The 16,791-nt window shown below is 47.1% G+C and overlaps 5 protein-coding genes across 5 annotated transcripts; 3 read left to right on the top strand and 2 right to left on the bottom strand.

Annotated features, from left to right (window-relative positions):
* Positions 1-389: 389 nt before the first annotated feature.
* N7509_006382 (pantothenate transporter) lies at positions 390-2,640 on the top strand (the record flags this gene model as incomplete). Its single annotated transcript, XM_056631019.1, has 10 exons — positions 390-569; positions 727-807; positions 894-1,286; positions 1,343-1,468; positions 1,587-1,724; positions 1,782-1,974; positions 2,047-2,082; positions 2,137-2,225; positions 2,295-2,437; positions 2,505-2,640. 10 exons carry the CDS (start codon positions 390-392, stop codon positions 2,638-2,640), a joined length of 1,515 nt encoding a protein of 504 aa, XP_056490321.1.
* A 1,141-nt stretch (positions 2,641-3,781) lies between these two features.
* htz1 (histone H2AZ) lies at positions 3,782-4,565 on the bottom strand (the record flags this gene model as incomplete). Its single annotated transcript, XM_056631018.1, has 3 exons — positions 3,782-4,029; positions 4,087-4,156; positions 4,467-4,565. 3 exons carry the CDS (start codon positions 4,563-4,565, stop codon positions 3,782-3,784), a joined length of 417 nt encoding a protein of 138 aa, XP_056490320.1.
* A 733-nt stretch (positions 4,566-5,298) lies between these two features.
* On the top strand, positions 5,299-5,996 carry N7509_006380 (PHO88 family protein; the record flags this gene model as incomplete). Its single annotated transcript, XM_056631017.1, has 3 exons — positions 5,299-5,315; positions 5,383-5,543; positions 5,611-5,996. The coding sequence occupies 3 exons, from the start codon at positions 5,299-5,301 to the stop codon at positions 5,994-5,996; spliced, it is 564 nt and encodes a 187-aa protein (XP_056490319.1).
* A 1,651-nt stretch (positions 5,997-7,647) lies between these two features.
* gpdA (glyceraldehyde 3-phosphate dehydrogenase GpdA) lies at positions 7,648-8,974 on the top strand (the record flags this gene model as incomplete). The annotated part of the gene is made up of 5 exons (XM_056631016.1): positions 7,648-7,659; positions 7,715-7,750; positions 7,810-7,823; positions 7,892-7,955; positions 8,087-8,974. 5 exons carry the CDS (start codon positions 7,648-7,650, stop codon positions 8,972-8,974), a joined length of 1,014 nt encoding a protein of 337 aa, XP_056490318.1.
* A 2,192-nt stretch (positions 8,975-11,166) lies between these two features.
* On the bottom strand, positions 11,167-11,605 carry N7509_006378 (uncharacterized protein; the record flags this gene model as incomplete). Its single annotated transcript, XM_056631015.1, has 2 exons — positions 11,167-11,236; positions 11,295-11,605. 2 exons carry the CDS (start codon positions 11,603-11,605, stop codon positions 11,167-11,169), a joined length of 381 nt encoding a protein of 126 aa, XP_056490317.1.
* Positions 11,606-16,791: the final 5,186 nt, after the last annotated feature.

Here is a 16,791-nt window from a genome sequence, read left to right as displayed (position 1 = left end):
AGTCAATATCTCGGCTCGAATCGGAGTTTCTCTTTCAGGAGTACTTACCGACGGCCATAATCGCTTTCTAGGCCTGTTTATCATATGACATCTAATGAATATCAGCCAATTTTTGTTGGGCCGGACTACGATATTCTCTTATCTTGGCCGTCGTCGCCATTATTACCCGATTAGGTGCTGTTAGCGACCATCTCATGGGTCCGCCAATGGCACCGACTTGTGAGGCCGTCAAGTCCCCACTCTTCTATGCACTCCGCATTCTATCAAATGTGCGGGGATATGCTTTTGAACAGCTGACTTGATAACACATGGCAGTATAAAATACAGATTCCCATCGCTGGGAGCTAATATGCAAGTTCCGGCGAAATTAGGCACAATATCTTGACACCATGGCCGAGAAGAATAACGAGACGGGCGAGTCTCGTCGCATCTCCGAAGTGAAACAGACTCTCAATCAAGGCCAGGATGACGCGATAGAGATACTCGCCAACGATGGCGATGTCTTTGAGTACGACGATAGCGAGGCGCGAATGGTTCGCTGGAAGTTTGATCTGATTTTGCTCCCCATGGTAAGGCTTGATCGACCTGATCGATCTGATCCATCAGGCCCAATGTCCACTTGATTCAGTGGGTGGACGCCAGCTCCTGTCGATTTTCACATTGATCGCGCGGGATGAACCCCACCCAAAATTATTGCGCCTAGCTAATAAATCCTTCCATCTATAGATGGCCATGACTTATATTCTATCCTTCATGGACAAAACTGCCTTATCTGAAGCCTCTATATTTGGCATCCAAGAAAGTAATGTACGTGCATTCAAGTGTATACTCTGAGCTCTACATGATCGAGATCTCTTGTCGCTCATATTTGGCTAACCACGATTTATCAACAGCATTTAATCGGGCAGCAATATAGCTGGGCCAATTCCATATTTTACTTCGGCTATCTATTTGCACAATACCCAAGTTCAATTTTGATGCAAAAGCTACCTATCGGAAAGTACTTCGGCATTATGATTATCCTTTGGGGTGTGGCAACGACTTGCACCGTTGCGAGCCAGAACTTTGCAGCTCTAGCCGTTTGTCGATTCTTCCTGGGTGCCTTCGAGACATGTATTTCGCCAGTTCTTACGATCCTCGTTGGTCAATACTGGACTCGAAAAGAGCAACCTCTCCGAGCTTCAATTTGGTGGGCTGGTGGAGCTGTTGGCGGATTCATTGCGGATTCCATCACTTATGCTGTCTCTGGGGGTGCACTCAAACATTCGAAATATGAGACATGGCAGGTGAGGCTTCCGGTGACCCTTATGTGAGAAAAAAGAGCTAAAATGAATTTGTTTAGATTGTTTTTCTGGTCTTCGGCCCCGTCACTATTGCATGGGGATTTTTCCTTTACTTTCTCATGCCGACGTCTCCGATGACGGCATGGTTTCTCACAGAGCGCGAACGAAAGATTAGTGTGATTCGAGTAAGTTTGAATCTTAATAGGCTAAAGAAACCTGATCACCACCCCGTCGAGGGATCCTCGAGTCGTGAAGAAAAGAGCAACATACGTGAACGTTCACCAACTAATATAACACTCTTAGGTCGCACAAAACCACACCGGTATCGAAAACAGACAATATAAGCTCTACCAAGCCAAAGAGGCTCTTCTCGATGTCCAAGTGTGGATGCTATGCGCTCAGGCATTTTTACAGTGTATCCCCGGTGGGGGCCTAACAGCCGTGAGTTTTCTTTTGGATCTCATAATATTATTGTATTAGCTGACAACGTTGTCGTAGTTTTCAAAGCTCATTATTCGGGGCATGGGATACTCAGATCGCGAGTCTGTTGTCATGTCTATGCCCTCAAATGCAGTTCAACTAGCTTCCAACGTAGTAGCCGGTACCGTCTCACAGCTACTGCCAAACTCTAGATGTGCAATGATGATTTCAGCAAACGCAATTGTGTTGATAGGAAGTGCTTTGGTCGAGAGTATGTCCCATTCCCGATCAATTGAAACCAAGGGGAGATCATTTGCTAACCGCGACCCGTGTTGCTCATCAGCATTACCTACTTCGAAGGGCCTCGGAGCTTTCTATAGTATGTTTCGAATTGCGATAACCTCTAATTATTTCCCAATTAAAATCTTCCCAGTCACATTTGTCAATACTGTCCCATACATTATGTGTATGAGCTTGATATCATCGAATATTGGCGGTTTCACCAAGAAAACCACAACCGGGGTGGGTCTACACCAAAACATCCATTCAAAGGCCTTCTGCTCGTGTTGGGATCTTGCTAACTATATTTAGGTAATGATGTTCATGTCTTACAGCGTGGGTCAGATTGTGGCTCCGCAGTTCTTCCTAACCCGAGAAGCTCCACGGTACCCAACAGGATTCCGCGCATTCTATGTGAGCGTGGCACTGATGATCGTGATTGAAATTGCCATGATGTATGTCTCTGACAAGTAGCTGGCATTGATATAGGGGAATGGAAAGCTAACCAACATGTTGTTGCAGTGTCTATCTCTGGAGACGGAATATCAAGAAAGAACGAGAGGCCACCAGCATTACGAACGAGGCATCGAGATTCTCCTTTGCAGATTTTCAGGATTTGACCGACAAAGAACACCCCGATTTTCGATATGTGTTTTGAGAAGCTATCATAGATGTTCACCCAAACAGTAAATATCGGGAACAGCGTCTGTATCGATAGAGAGCGTGGATATCGGCATGCAAGGCCTGAGGGTCTGAGATCTGCTCTACTCATCATTTTCCGAATGGGAGAGTCAGATGTCCTTCAATTTGGAACATTGGAAGTTAAAGATCATGATGCTCTTGTAAATTTTCAAAACATGGTGGTGCATACCTAGGTTTTAATAGTAGTTACTAGTAGTACTAGTATATATTGTGATAAGACTCGGAGTAACCCGAGTCACGGTATAAACTTGAACTTTTCCGTCACAGTACTAAATTAACGTACCATTTCTGTACTCGTCGAAGTATACTACTCAATAGCAAAAATAGTAGTACTAGTATCTAAACATTTTTATCTCAAAGGACGCCAAGTACTACTAATATAACCGTTGTTTCGGGTTCAAGTTCAAGCATGTTTATTGTTTATCTCGGCATGTCCCTGTCGATCCCCCATATGCACGCCAAGACCAGCCCACTTGCGCATGAGGGGGACTGAAACTTGATACCAGTAACCTCAGGCCGAAGATGTACATACTAGTATTGTAGTAAACTCATTCTCACCATCAGGTGCGCTCCGGAGAAAGTAGCAGGTTGTATACTTATAACTAAGATCGAGCTATCAAAGCAACGCGACAACTTGCGACACGCGCCCGGGGGATTTCGCCAAGGCAACCGATGGTCGCGAAGAATGCGACTGTAAACGCAAATATCCCGACGGGGATACTTCGGAGTATTTGAGATCAGATAATTACGACTCTTTGACGATGGGCGACTTTCACAGTACGAATTGAGACGAGTATAGCTCATTGGAACAGTAGTTTAATTCCCAGACTATCAGGATATCCCCCATTTTCCCATTACAGCGCCCGTAAACTCGAAATCAAAATGGAAGCAACAAGCAAGAGAAAAAAATAGTAGAAAAAAAAAACCGGGGAATAGACACAATACATCAAAAGTTGCACGCCGTGAACGAAATCAAAAAAGAAGGGGTGGAGGAATATAGTTGGCGAAGAGAGGAGAGGAGAGGAGAACAGAAGAGACTCCGACCCTTCAATCCCGATCATAGTACCGGTCACTCATTTTCGAATAATTTCCCACATTCAAAGCTCAGGCTTGCCCTTCTTCTTTTGCTCCACCTTCAGCAGCAGCGCGCGGTTGATGCGGGGCAGGACACCACCGAAGGCGATGGTTGCGCGGATGAGGGTGTCCAACTCTTCGTCACCACGGATAGCGAGCTGCAGGTGGCGCGGCGTGATACGCTTGACCTTCAGGTCCTTGGCGGCGTTTCCGGCCAATTCCAGAACTTCGGCAGTCAGATACTCGAGGACAGCTGTCACGTAGACGGCGGCTGCGAAAGGGTTAGCTTTGGTGAGGCCTCATCGAGGGAAGGAGGTCCAGAACATACCCTTGGCACCAACGCGCATCTTATTCTGGGTGTTGTTCTTCAAGAAACGCTTGACACGACCACAGGGGAACTAGACGAGAGGGAGAACGAGTGTCAGTAACCGGGTAAACATGTCGCAGAGGGACTCTGAAGCGCGAGCAGAGAGGCTAGGATCGAGAAGGACATGCGACAAGGTGGCACGAGGTTGAGAATCACTCGTATGATGCTGAGCCGACCGGGGAGTGAGGGGGAGCCAGAAACGACGCGTCTTTTAACATCGACATTGATCAAGGTGTAGAACCCCCCTCTCCCCTCTTCCCCTCCATCGGCCCCGATCGCACATCCCTTTCCACACGAGAATCGATCTGGTCTAATCTGCCACAATGGGAATAGACACTAACCTGCAAACCAGCCTTAGCGCTGTGAGACTTCTGGGCCTTCCCCGCAGAGTCCTTGGAACCACCCTTTCCACCGATAGACTTTCCCTTTCCGCCAGGCATCTTGAGAGGAATATGATCGCACGAACGCGGGTGTCGCGAGGGTAGAGTATATCAGGCGATCGAACACGAGAGTGGATGAAGAAGCGATTCAGAAAGCGGGTAGGCACGCGCGTTGTTGATGGATGGAGAAGTCAGAAATGTCCCAGCAAGCCGGTCGCTAAAGACGGCCCGACGCTAATCCGAATGCGGAAATATCCATCTCAAGGTTGCCCAGGCTCACTTTCGGGAGGGAGACGACGAGGAGCCATGGGTTCTCAGTAGATGAGTGTCGTTAATTTGGAGCTGTTGATATTAAATGATGAAATGCTCTTGACAGACAGACTGCCCCGGTACTGTAGAGGTAGTAGCCGTTGCGAGTAACTTGTGTGGACATGCTCATCACCATGTTCATTCCGGATGGCTGCAGCTCAGGTGGCTGGCAGTGGCGGTTAAACGTGCTTTCATGGTGGATTGCAAGATGCCAGGAATCCACTGCCGAGAGTTTCTTGGCTGAGATAGGTCGGTATGGACTGGTTGAGGATTCAATGTGTAATCCGTAGTTCGATGTGTTCGTGGAGGCGGAGGAGGGCCCCATCTCTCCCGGAAGCGACGGCCAACGGTTCTTCCGAGCCGAGCGGCCACCCTGGAGATTCGATTCGAATCTGTTCCTTTCGTGTTTGTCCCTCCCCCCCAATTCATCTATCTCCCCCGTCCCATTTCGGTTTTAAAGGTCAAAAGGGTTCTTATCGACAATATGGTTTCCCCTCAGATGTGAGTAGTATCTTAATTTCGCTGGATGGGATTCTCGTCGATGCCGATGCTAATACAACTCGCGCAGTACCAACCTGGCCATCATCCTGGCGATGATGCAGCTAGCCAAGAAGGTTCCCTTCGAGGATCCCCAGGTGCTGATGCTCGTCCGCGGCATGTACATTCTGTCCAACGTGATCATTCTGGGCATCTACCTCTACACTCAAGCGAAGATCAATGGCAAGAAAGGTATGTGGGTCTGGAGTCTCTCCGGCGCGAACCCCGTATAACTAACTGCGCGCGTGTGCGTCTATAGACATGACTACTCTCAAGTACGTTGAGCCTGCCACCATGGGCAGCGGCGAGGAGGCCAAGCCCGTCACCACCACCAACATGGACTACGACAAGGGTCAGCTCCGTCAGTTGATGCGCAGCCAGCTGATGGGCGTCGGCATGATGGGTGTGATGCACCTGTACATGAAGTACACCAACCCCCTCCTCATCCAGTCGATCATCCCCCTGAAGGGCGCCTTCGAGTCCAACCTGGTCAAGATCCACCTCTTCGGCAAGCCCGCGACTGGCGACCTTGCCCGTCCCTTCAAGAGCGGCGGCGGCTTCATGTCCCAGGGTGCCCCCAAGAGCGACAAGGCCTCGATCGAGGAAGCGGAGAAGAACTACCGCGGTGGTGTCAAGGAGGAGTAAACAAAGGCGTTCGCCTGAACATTACTTTGTGCAATGTGATACGCATTGCTTGACTCAGGGGGTTGGCTCTGCGGAAATAGACTGATGGGCATAATTGATTCCAATGGTTGTTACCATGATATTTACCATGGAATAAGCCTGAGCCGGGCATCCGATGCCAGTATTAGCTTCTTCGTTGTATTATAGTCATGTCCAATTGATGGATTCCCTATTACTATTACTATTATTATGAACCATTAGTATTGCCTATTAGTATTACCTATTGTCCTTGTAGTCTCCCGAGTATGGTGTTCTGCCGGTGCCAGTAATTTGGTGTGGTGTTGTTGCAGTCCCGTCTACCCGCTTCCATCTCCTTCTATGTACTATGATTCCAAATTGGCCACCGGTGTCATTGTGGCGATGGCAAGCTGATTGATCAGATTGTAGTCCTTGGGTGTATTTATGGACTCGGAGGTGTTGATATGAGTCAATTGTGTTCCAATGGTAGTTTGAGAAGGGATGTACTATGGTCAGACTGATCAGACTGATCAGGTGGGCGGGATTTATAATCCAGACAATGCGACCCCGGTTATGTTCAGGGCTGAAGAAAGAGCATACCTAGGTAGCTCTTGAGCTACTCCACAAAAGGACTCAAAGCCACTGGCAGACATGGGAACCTTGGAATCGTGGGTCAAGTGCCGGTGAATGTATCAGGCGCGGGCCAGCTGGTTGTTTTTATACCGCAGTGCCAGAAGGGGGAGGCTCCATGCCGAATTGGTCCACCGCAGAAACGCCCGTCCATTTAGAGGCTAGCTGGGAGGTACAGTATAGGAAAGAGATAAAAATATATAATATAATAAATATAATAACAATATATATCAGAATATTTATATAAAATAATTATTATCGAATAATGTTCCATCTAGAGACTGTGTGCTGCGAAGGATGTACCTTTTCATACAAATTAGTACTCAAAGGTACATCCTCAGTCATGATGCCACGACTGCCCCTCCACTTCTTCCACTCCCCTCCACTTCAACCCCTCCATACCCCTCCATCCCCCCATTACTCAACGCCTTCCCCCTACTCCAACCCGTCTCGGCACACCTACAGGTCCGAATTATCGTAGAGACCGTGATAGTCCCCCTTCTCCCCGATGGCAAAGTGTTTTGCAGCGTCATCTCCGAGGCAATTCGTAGCTTAGAGCCGGAACCGGGCCCAATCTCGGCCACCTCATTGGTAGAACGGGAGCTACCGAGGGGCAGAGTAGGCGCAGATATCGTGACTCTTCCTGCTTTGCCCGGTGTATGAAACCGGAAAGGAGGGTCCCTGCTAGAACCGGGCGGCAACAGTCGGGAAACATTCGATCTGGGGGAGTGTTCCACTTGGAGAGTTACGTTGGTTGAGTTGGTTGCTCGGTGTAGACTTCTGTAGGGGTGATCGCCTCTTTGCGTCAGCCATCCGGAATTTGATTATTTTACTATTACTACTCCTCCTTCCCCCCTCCTCCTCCTTCTTCTCTTTTCTTTCTTCCCTCATCCACTCTCCTCTTTCAATCACTTCCCCAAAAGGTATGTTCCCATCTATCTTCTATCATCTCCATCCATCCCCATCCTTACCTCTCGATTGATTTCTTCTTGCTCACAGCTTCTCAGTTTTAACTACCGCAATCATGGTCCCCAAGGTACGCCCGGCTTGATCATCACCATCCATCGCCACCATAACTCACCATTCTCCAGGTTGGTATCAACGGATTTGGCCGTATCGGCCGCATTGTAAGTTCTTCTGTTTCCCAATTTCATCTACATCAGAGCTCCAAGCTAACCCCTCGCAGGTCTTCCGCAATGCGTGAGTAGTGCCCCTCTATATTACCCCCATATCGCGTGGCACAACCTCCCATTCTAACTGTTTCACAGCATCAACCACGGTGGTGTTGACGTTGTCGCCGTTAACGACCCCTTCATTGAGGTCCACTACGCTGTAAGCTTGATCTCCTGGTTTTTTTGGTGGCGGGGTCGTATTGGGTCTGCATCAGCCCACTTGTGCCCCGCCCCGCAGCAAGCTCCTGCTTCCACACAATATACTAACCTGCCCACCTTTCCCCCTTCTAGGCCTACATGCTCAAGTATGACAGCACCCACGGCCAGTTCAAGGGCACCATCGAGATCGATGGCACCAACGGCCTGATCGTCAACGGCAAGAAGATCCGCTTCTACGCCGAGCGTGACCCCGCTTCCATCCCCTGGGCTGAGACCGGCGCCGCCTACGTCGTCGAGTCCACCGGTGTTTTCACTACCACCGAAAAGGCCTCCGCTCACTTGAAGGGTGGTGCCAAGAAGGTCATCATCTCCGCCCCCTCGGCCGATGCCCCCATGTTCGTCATGGGTGTCAACAACGACTCCTACAAGACCGACGTCAACGTCCTCTCCAACGCCTCTTGCACCACCAACTGCCTGGCTCCCCTCGCCAAGGTCATCAACGACAAGTTCGGTCTCGTTGAGGGTCTCATGACCACCATCCACTCCTACACCGCTACCCAGAAGACCGTTGACGGTCCCTCCGCTAAGGACTGGCGTGGTGGCCGCACTGCGGCCCAGAACATCATCCCCTCCTCCACCGGTGCCGCCAAGGCTGTCGGCAAGGTCATCCCCGCCCTGAACGGCAAGCTGACCGGTATGGCCATGCGTGTCCCCACCGCCAACGTCTCCGTTGTCGACCTGACCTGCCGTATCGAGAAGGCCGCCACCTACGAGGAGATCAAGGCCACCATCAAGGCCGCCTCCGAGGGCGAGCTCAAGGGCATCCTCGGCTACACCGAGGACGAGATTGTCTCCACCGACCTGAACGGTGACGACCACTCCTCCATCTTCGATGCCAAGGCTGGTATTGCCCTGAACCCCAACTTCATCAAGCTGGTCTCCTGGTACGACAACGAGTGGGGTTACTCCCACCGTGTCGTTGACCTGATCGCCTACATCGCCAAGGTCGATGGCCAGTAGGAATCAGGACGGCGTCCTGGGGCCAGGAGTCTTCTCTAAAGGATGAATTCTGTTATGTGAACCCAAATGGGGATTGCTGATGGGCTTCGCCCTGTAGAAAAAATCCGATAACGTCAATTTAATGAAACCAAATACAATTCTTCATGTTTATGATTATCCATCGAGTTGAAGCCAACACGTAGGAGTTGATTGTGTAATTGTTGCTGTAGCAATTGAGATGGTACTACTAGTATCCTCCAGGTTCAAGTTTTCAAGACTGATAGCCAATCTGGGCAGTGGTAGTGGCATGAGTCCAGGTGTATGATCAAATCTAATTAGTATCCATGGATACGAGTACGAATCTGACCTTAACAAACATCCCTCTTCCTACAAGGTAACTTGCATTGGGAGATTGGGAGATCCCAGAGGATTCCGAGGTCGATCGATGGGTGTGTGTAGGAGAGAGAAAGGGAAGACTTGAAGTAAGTGAACATACCTACAGAGTTACTCTTAGGCTACTATATGCTGCATACTTAGCACACTAACGTACCTATCGACACGCTGACTACCCCGGCTGTGCGGTCCACACAATTTGTTCGCATAGCTTTACTGCCCGCAATAGCAAATTTCATCAATTGGCATACACTTGTCATTCATGTACGAGTATACAATACACTGCCTAGCTCAAGTATATCAGAGCCCCTGCGGTTAAGAGCACAATTCTCGTTTCATATTACAGATACCCAGCCAATATATCCCCCTCCTATTGCCTCTTTTTGTATAAGCACTCGGCTGTTTGAGTCCTGCAAAATCACAACGCAGCGCTAATGCACGCTAAAGGGTATCCAATGGACTGACCAGAAAGTATACATACGCACCACGCAGCAACTACAGTGGCGTTGCAAATTTTTGAAACCCCTGAAAGTTGACTCGGACTGTTCTCATATCCGCCTTCCAATAGCAGACTAGTAGCTACCTAAGATGGAATAGAGCAGCCAATCTATCCATTCCATCCTAAGTAGCTATCAGTTTCCCATTAGAAGACGGTCAATAATGGTGGGCAATGTGGGGTTTCAAACTTTTACGACGTCACTATAGGTCACTAGATCGAAAATCCTGAAGCCAGAACATACTATTTTCTTTTCTTTCTTTGAGATCTCTTTTAATTTACAGCGTAAACTAACCATCTAACTAACTCTCATTGAGAGTCAAGTGTAAACATTCCTTTTCCTCTTTTTGTCAGAAGCTCTTGTCGTAAACCATCGTCTTTGAAACCCTCGAATTTCTTCAAGGGAATAACCCTCTAGGATATCCACAAGAGAGTTTATTTTTTTCACATTACATTCCCCTGACGCAATAAGCCAGCAATGGAAATTTCCCAGAGCATCTTGACCATGGATAGAAACGCCTAGCCGGCTGGCAGGATCAGTCGGTAAGGCCCAAGCAGCATATGGGTATGGATGTGCTGTCGGGACTAAGTGGTATTTGAGGAGGACCTCGTCACCATCTTCAAGATTGAGCCCAAACTGGTGTGAGATCGTGAATCTAAAATCCCCGGCCCGGGCTTCAGTTTGATGATCTCCATGCTTCCCGGGGTAGACTCTGACAGCTACCTTGACCCCTTCGAGATATTCCTTGGCAGCCTTAGACTTTTTTATACTCTGAGCTTGCTGCGATTTTGAGATGCGCTCCTTATGAAGATCCCACCAGTATTTTCTGATTGCTGGGTCAGGTGAGTTTCGTATGTCATTAAATGCATCTCTAGCGTGCTCCGCCCATTTGCGAATTGTCAAGTCCTGAGATGCAAGGTACTGTTGAAAAGTCAATCTGCCGCCGATTGCCTCCATTATAGCTTGGTTTCCCTGTGTGTCCGTGAATCCTTGCCATAACGGGAGAGCAACATTGAGATGATTTCCTCACCACATAGAGCTTGCGTTCCCCGGAAGCCAATGACTCAAGTGAAGAGAGGTTAGTGTCTGGAAAATCAAACACATCCACATCTCTGTAAGGTTCAGAACAAGTTGTGTTTGGGGGCATAAGGAGGCGGTAATGGTGGCCAGTGTCACGAAAGCTGACTTCATATCAGGATGGGAGCCCCAGACTGTATAATGTAGACCTGGATTTTTCCATCGATGCTTTGGGTCATTGTGTTTCTCGATTCTGAACTGTAGAACCCTGCCTGGCCAACATAGAGCCAAAATCTGGTGCAAGTGTCATCTTCCCTCCACAATATATGAAGGTAAACCCCCGCTCCCCTTTTGCATTCCGGGTTGTCTCCGATTTCTAAAATACTAAGATTGTTTGTTAGCAACTTAATTCTAGCCTGAGAATCTTAGCGTACCTGGTAAGATCAAATTTCCCCTGTTCACAAATTTCTTTCACAACTGAGCTTAGGCTTTCTTCAAGCCAATTTTCCACGTCGAAATTTCCGAGAAGCGATCCATATCTGTCACCCATGTCTTGACGCACTTTCGCAAGCATATGCTTCAAAATAGAAGTCCGGTCGACTGATCCAAGACTCAGGGTCTCAATTTTATTGCCAGCCACCTTGTTCCATTCATTCCGTCGCTTCACATATCGAGAATCTTCCTCCTGTGTATCATGCACCAAGGTTTCGCTCTGGAATGTATTTCCCGTATGTGGAATCTCCATGGTTTGTATCGCACATCCTTGAACCGAATTCTGAGAAACCCCCGCTGATCAGCATAAGTCTGGTTCCAAAACTTGACGGGGTACTTACTTTGAGATCATTGGTAGCCTCCTCTTCCTCCTCCTCAGGAATAGGCTCTGGGCTATGACGTCTGCAGTTTGCGAACAGACGGTTGCTTCCCCCCCTGCAATATCTTGAGGTATGCCCGAAATTACCACAGGTCCGGCAAAATCTGCAGAGACATTCCTCGTAGTTTTCGATTCGGCATCTGCAGCCCTCATAATCAGGAGACATTTTGAATGTGAAAGATGAAGTAACTGTGGCTAATTTTGGCGGGCGATACCGAGCTGAGTAGATTCGAAATGATGGCCAGTGGTAGACACAGAGAAAGATATTAACGACGCTCAGACAGAAGCAGTAAAGATGACAGGGATCAGAGAGAGTGTGAATGGTGTAGGCGAGGGACAGATGACTAGGTTGCGAACTACTTGAAAGGAAGGTGCGGAGGCCGGTAGCCGACAAGAAGTAAACAGTGAAACAGTGAATACACACCAAACAATCGAATCCCGAAGGATACGAGCGGTATTGAGACATTTTCCCGGCTCGCCATATGTCCATATTCTAGGTTGGTATATGGTAAAAGGTTTATGGGGGTTACTCCTACAACTTTAGAACTGCTGATGTGACGAGTCTGTTGATATGTACTGCAGCTTTGTTGTCTTGCTACCCCTCCCCTTCCGAGAATGTTCAGTTACTCACAGAACAAGATACGACGTAGCGATCAGGCAATGAAGTAGTAGCGGTTCGACAAAAGGAATAGCTTGAGGAGAAGAAGAAGAAGGAGGAAGCTGAGATGGAACTAGAGTGTAGGCATGGATGCCTAAGAGTATGCCGCAGGCGTAAGGCATCCACGAATGGAAACAACACCAGTTCGTTACACGCGCAAGGCTTGAACAGTGGTGACAACCTAATCCGTTACACCCCTTATTGAAGCTATTATGCATTTATAGATTGCTCGATCCAAATCCTTTAGGATGCTAAGTATGTGATTAGATGGCATGTGATATCGACACATCTGATGTTAACTACTGAATAGAGGGAGCAGACAAGCAGAAGGCGTTAATAGAACAAGAACACGAACTAGAGTTGTTGCCCCATTGTTGTGGATGCCTTACGCTTATGACATCCACTTAGCCACGCCTGCACCTGTATCTAGTTTCTGTCTCAGCTTCTTTCTTCCTCAAGCTATTACTTTCGTCGAATCGCTACTTCTACCTTTGCCCGATAGCTATGTCGTACCCTGATCTCTGTAAGTATCTAAGCATCCTCGCGGTGTATCCAATATATGATGACTTAGCATAGTGCCTGAGCCATGGGGCGAAGGATAATCTACGCTCGGATACGTTGAGTAGGTTTATTGGCTTTGACTATGGAGGTTTCAAGGATAGAGAGTGAAAGTGAGCATTGGAAGTGGAAGGAGGCACTAACTAGCAGCGGAGATTCTAGCAGCGGAGATCCTAGCTTATGAGGGGAGAGCAGAAAAATCATGTAATCATGATTGACAGAATCCATACAGAGTATCTGTAGTTTGTTCTCCTTTATTACGGGTAGTTACTTTCAGTTCTTAGTCAGGTAATTGATACAAAATCTGTAAAGTGGTGCTCTAAAAGTTTAAAAAACACCCTGTTGCCCAAACCGCCTGCTAACTACCTGCTAACTAGTTAATAGACCAGTAGCTACCAAAGTTAGTAGACTGGCTGATCTATTCTATATTAGGTAGCTATTAGTCTGCTACTAGCAGGCGGAGACTAGGGCGGTCAGCACAGTTTAAATTTTGGAGCGCCACTGTCTTGTAGAGGCAGAGTAAGAAAAATTTAAAAAAAATAAAGAAAGGATAGCATGTCCTGGTTTCGATCCAGGGTCCTAGTGATTGTTAGTTATAAATTCTTATAGTATTTATATTGGTTTTGACGTACCTCCGGGTTATGAGCCCGGCGCTCTTCCCCTGAGCTAACATGCTTGCAAAGTTAAAGTTTTAAAAATATTTGTACCTATTAAGCTAGAGTTATCCATAAACGCAAAAAGTTTGAAAATAATATCAGGATTATTAAGGTATATTAGAGAAGCTTTTTACTCTATCCTATTATAATAATTCACTGCTATTAAGAAGAAGAGAGGGACAAAGAGAGAGAGAGAGAGAGAGAGAGAAAGAAAAAAAAGAAAGGATAGCATGTCCTGGTTTCGATCCAGGGTCCTAGTGATTGTTAGTTTTAAGTTCATATAGTAATGAATATTGGTTCTGACGTACCTCCGGGTTATGAGCCCGGCGCTCTTCCCCTGAGCTAACATGCTTTCTAAGTTAAAAATTTTTAAATATTTATTCATATAAGGACAGATTAGTTACAGGAGCTAAAAAAGTAAAACAATATTAGAATTAGTTTTAAGATATACTAGTGATTTTAAGCTATTTTAGTACAATAATTCCCTGCTATTAAAAAGATAAGGGAAAGAAAAAAAAAAAAAGGAAAGGATAGCATGTCCTGGTTTCGATCCAGGGTCCTAGTGATTATTAGTTTTAAGTTCATATAGTAATGAATATTGGTTCTGACGTACCTCCGGGTTATGAGCCCGGCGCTCTTCCCCTGAGCTAACATGCTGATTGGACAGAAGTTTATATTCTTCTTGAACATATGAAGCAAGAAGTTGAAATTAAGGAGTATGTAGTAGATTCTTAAGGAATCCTAAGTCATCTTCGGTGCAGCACATACCAGCCTATCAAATCTTTCTTCCCGTATTATTATAATTTTATAGCCATGTTGTTACACATAAAAGTGACTGTAATAGGTATTTGTGCGCAGCTCCTGTTATAATATACCGGCATGCTCCTAGGTGTTACGGACCCTTCGACATGAGGGGCCGCAACCTACAGATGGGCCACCAAGAGCCAACCGTTCCTAGGAAGGAACGCAGGATCAGAACACGTGATCAACGGCCGGAATCAGCCTCCGATTCGCCGTCTCAAGCTATACCGCCATACCCAACCGCACGGCTAGGCATCACGTGACTGCATGGGGGTATACCAGCGGGTAGATGGAAGGGTACGGTTTAGTATACCACCAGGTGTACCTGCCAATATACCGCACCACGGAGGGTTAGATATATAAGAAAATTCCTTCACGCACATGTATTTAATTCTTCGTGATCAATTCCAATCTAAGTTACTACACTATACCTTTCGGAGTCGGACTATTCTTCATTCAGTTTCAACCCTTGTGACAAACATACTACAAGTAGGGGAGCTCTTCGGACTGACCTACTTGGCACCCTATCTGGCACATCCTTCGAAGTTACTCAACAGGACCCGAGCATGTGTAAGGCTTATCATAGCAACGGTGCGGTTGCGAGTCGATACTTGAGGATTATCTAGTGGTGTTCGGGAGACGCCGTTTACAGCCGCCTCCGCTCCTATCGAAGTTCTACTCGATAGCAAGGTACGTTTACCAACTGTCTACCACTAACCGAGTGACCGTTTAGCGTGTGCGTAACACTAGGTACCTGATCCTACTATATGCATAACATTCAAGTTGCTTGGGAATATCAAATTAGTCAGAGACCCAGAGCTTTGGAGTTCAAGTTGATGGCCTTCTAAGGGGTTTAGGCTACTGGAATGACATATAAGCCCAGGAATTTACCAGTACAGTGGCAGCTATGCCTGTTTGAAAGAGTGCAATAATAAGACCGCAAATTGAACTTGAACAGAGTAAGCTAGTCAGGTGAGCATTATTGGTGATACCTAGGTCGGAGATCAGAATGTGAGGATGCTCAGATACCCGCAGAGACAAGATACGACGTAGCAAATCAGGCAAAGGAAATAGTAGCGGTTCGACGAGAGTAGTAACTTGAGGAGAAGAAGGAAGCTGAGATCAAATTAGATACGTGTAGGCGTGGATGCCTAAGTGGATGCTATAGGCGTAAGTAGACCTGTGCATGGGATTTCCATTCCCATAGGAATGGGATAGGACTGAAGGCCATGCCCATGGGAGTCTCATGGGACTCCTATGGAAAATACGCTAACTATATATGGCTAGGGTATATCTTTGATCTAACCTAAGAAGGTAATTTTTGACATTTCATGTAACCTTTGTCAAAATATATATCTGCGTAGCAAGTTCCTACACCACCACTCTGATATATATTTTACTTAAATTTATATTGATTATCAATTAACTTATTATCTTTTAATTAATACTAATTTTATTTAAAAACAATTATTCAATATGTCTTGGCAGGTCCCATGGGATGGGATAGGATTGATAATTAGTCCCATGGGATCTTGGCAAATGGGATGGGAATTGATTCTTACTCCCATAGGTCCCAGATGCACAGGTCTAGGCGTAAGGCATCCACGCCTACACCTGTTTGTAGCTTCCATCCTAGCTTCCTCCTTCTCTCTCTCGAGCTATTACTTTCGTTCGAACCGCTACTGCCTCATTGTCTTATCAGCTGTTTTCTAGAGCCAATGGACCGCCACCATGCGCTGCCACGTAATGCTGGCATATTCCTACACCGCTAGAAGATATATCCAATCCGCGGAATCAACATTCACAGTAATCCCCCCAAGGTTATGTTAAGATTCCAACTCAACTTGAAGTGTTAAGCCTTAATGTTCTTTCAAAACGAGTCCCTTTCTATTCAGTGAGACTTAGCGAACGACCTTCCCGAGACAATTCCGAAGAAAGCTCTCTATACGGTGGAACCTGCTGAGTCATTCACCGTGACCCCTCTAAAAAGCACCACCCCATCAGAGGAGGCGGCCTTAGGGAGCGGTGAACCTAGAAATGTCCGGCAGAATGAACCACCGGCCCAAAAGGGATCCAACATGCGCATCGATCCAATCCCTCATCCTCTCAGTGCCACAGCTCCCTCGCTACAGAGACGTCTTTCTCTCCCTACTACTCCTTGTCCATTGACAGGGTGACAATATCAGTTTCTTACCTTGCTTGAAATCTTGTTCTATCGTGGACATCATCAGACCGGATTTCCTTTGTACCAGGAGTACAATCGTGATTCTATACGTCTGCGGTTTCACGTCGAGCATCTACAGCTTTTAAGCTCCAGTCTGCGGGAACAAAGAACACGCGGCCAGAAAAGCTTCTTGCTTGCTGACTTGGACTTTTGTTTGCAAACT

The sequence above is a fragment of the Penicillium cosmopolitanum genome (assembly GCF_028827165.1).
Source record: "Penicillium cosmopolitanum strain IBT 29677 chromosome Unknown utg000006l:49.0-5199605.0:1.0-5204138.0, whole genome shotgun sequence".
NCBI classification, from domain to species: Eukaryota; Fungi; Ascomycota; class Eurotiomycetes; order Eurotiales; family Aspergillaceae; genus Penicillium; species Penicillium cosmopolitanum.
The sequence above is the reverse complement of the archived record's forward strand: the minus strand, read 5'-3'. Positions and strand labels throughout refer to the sequence as shown.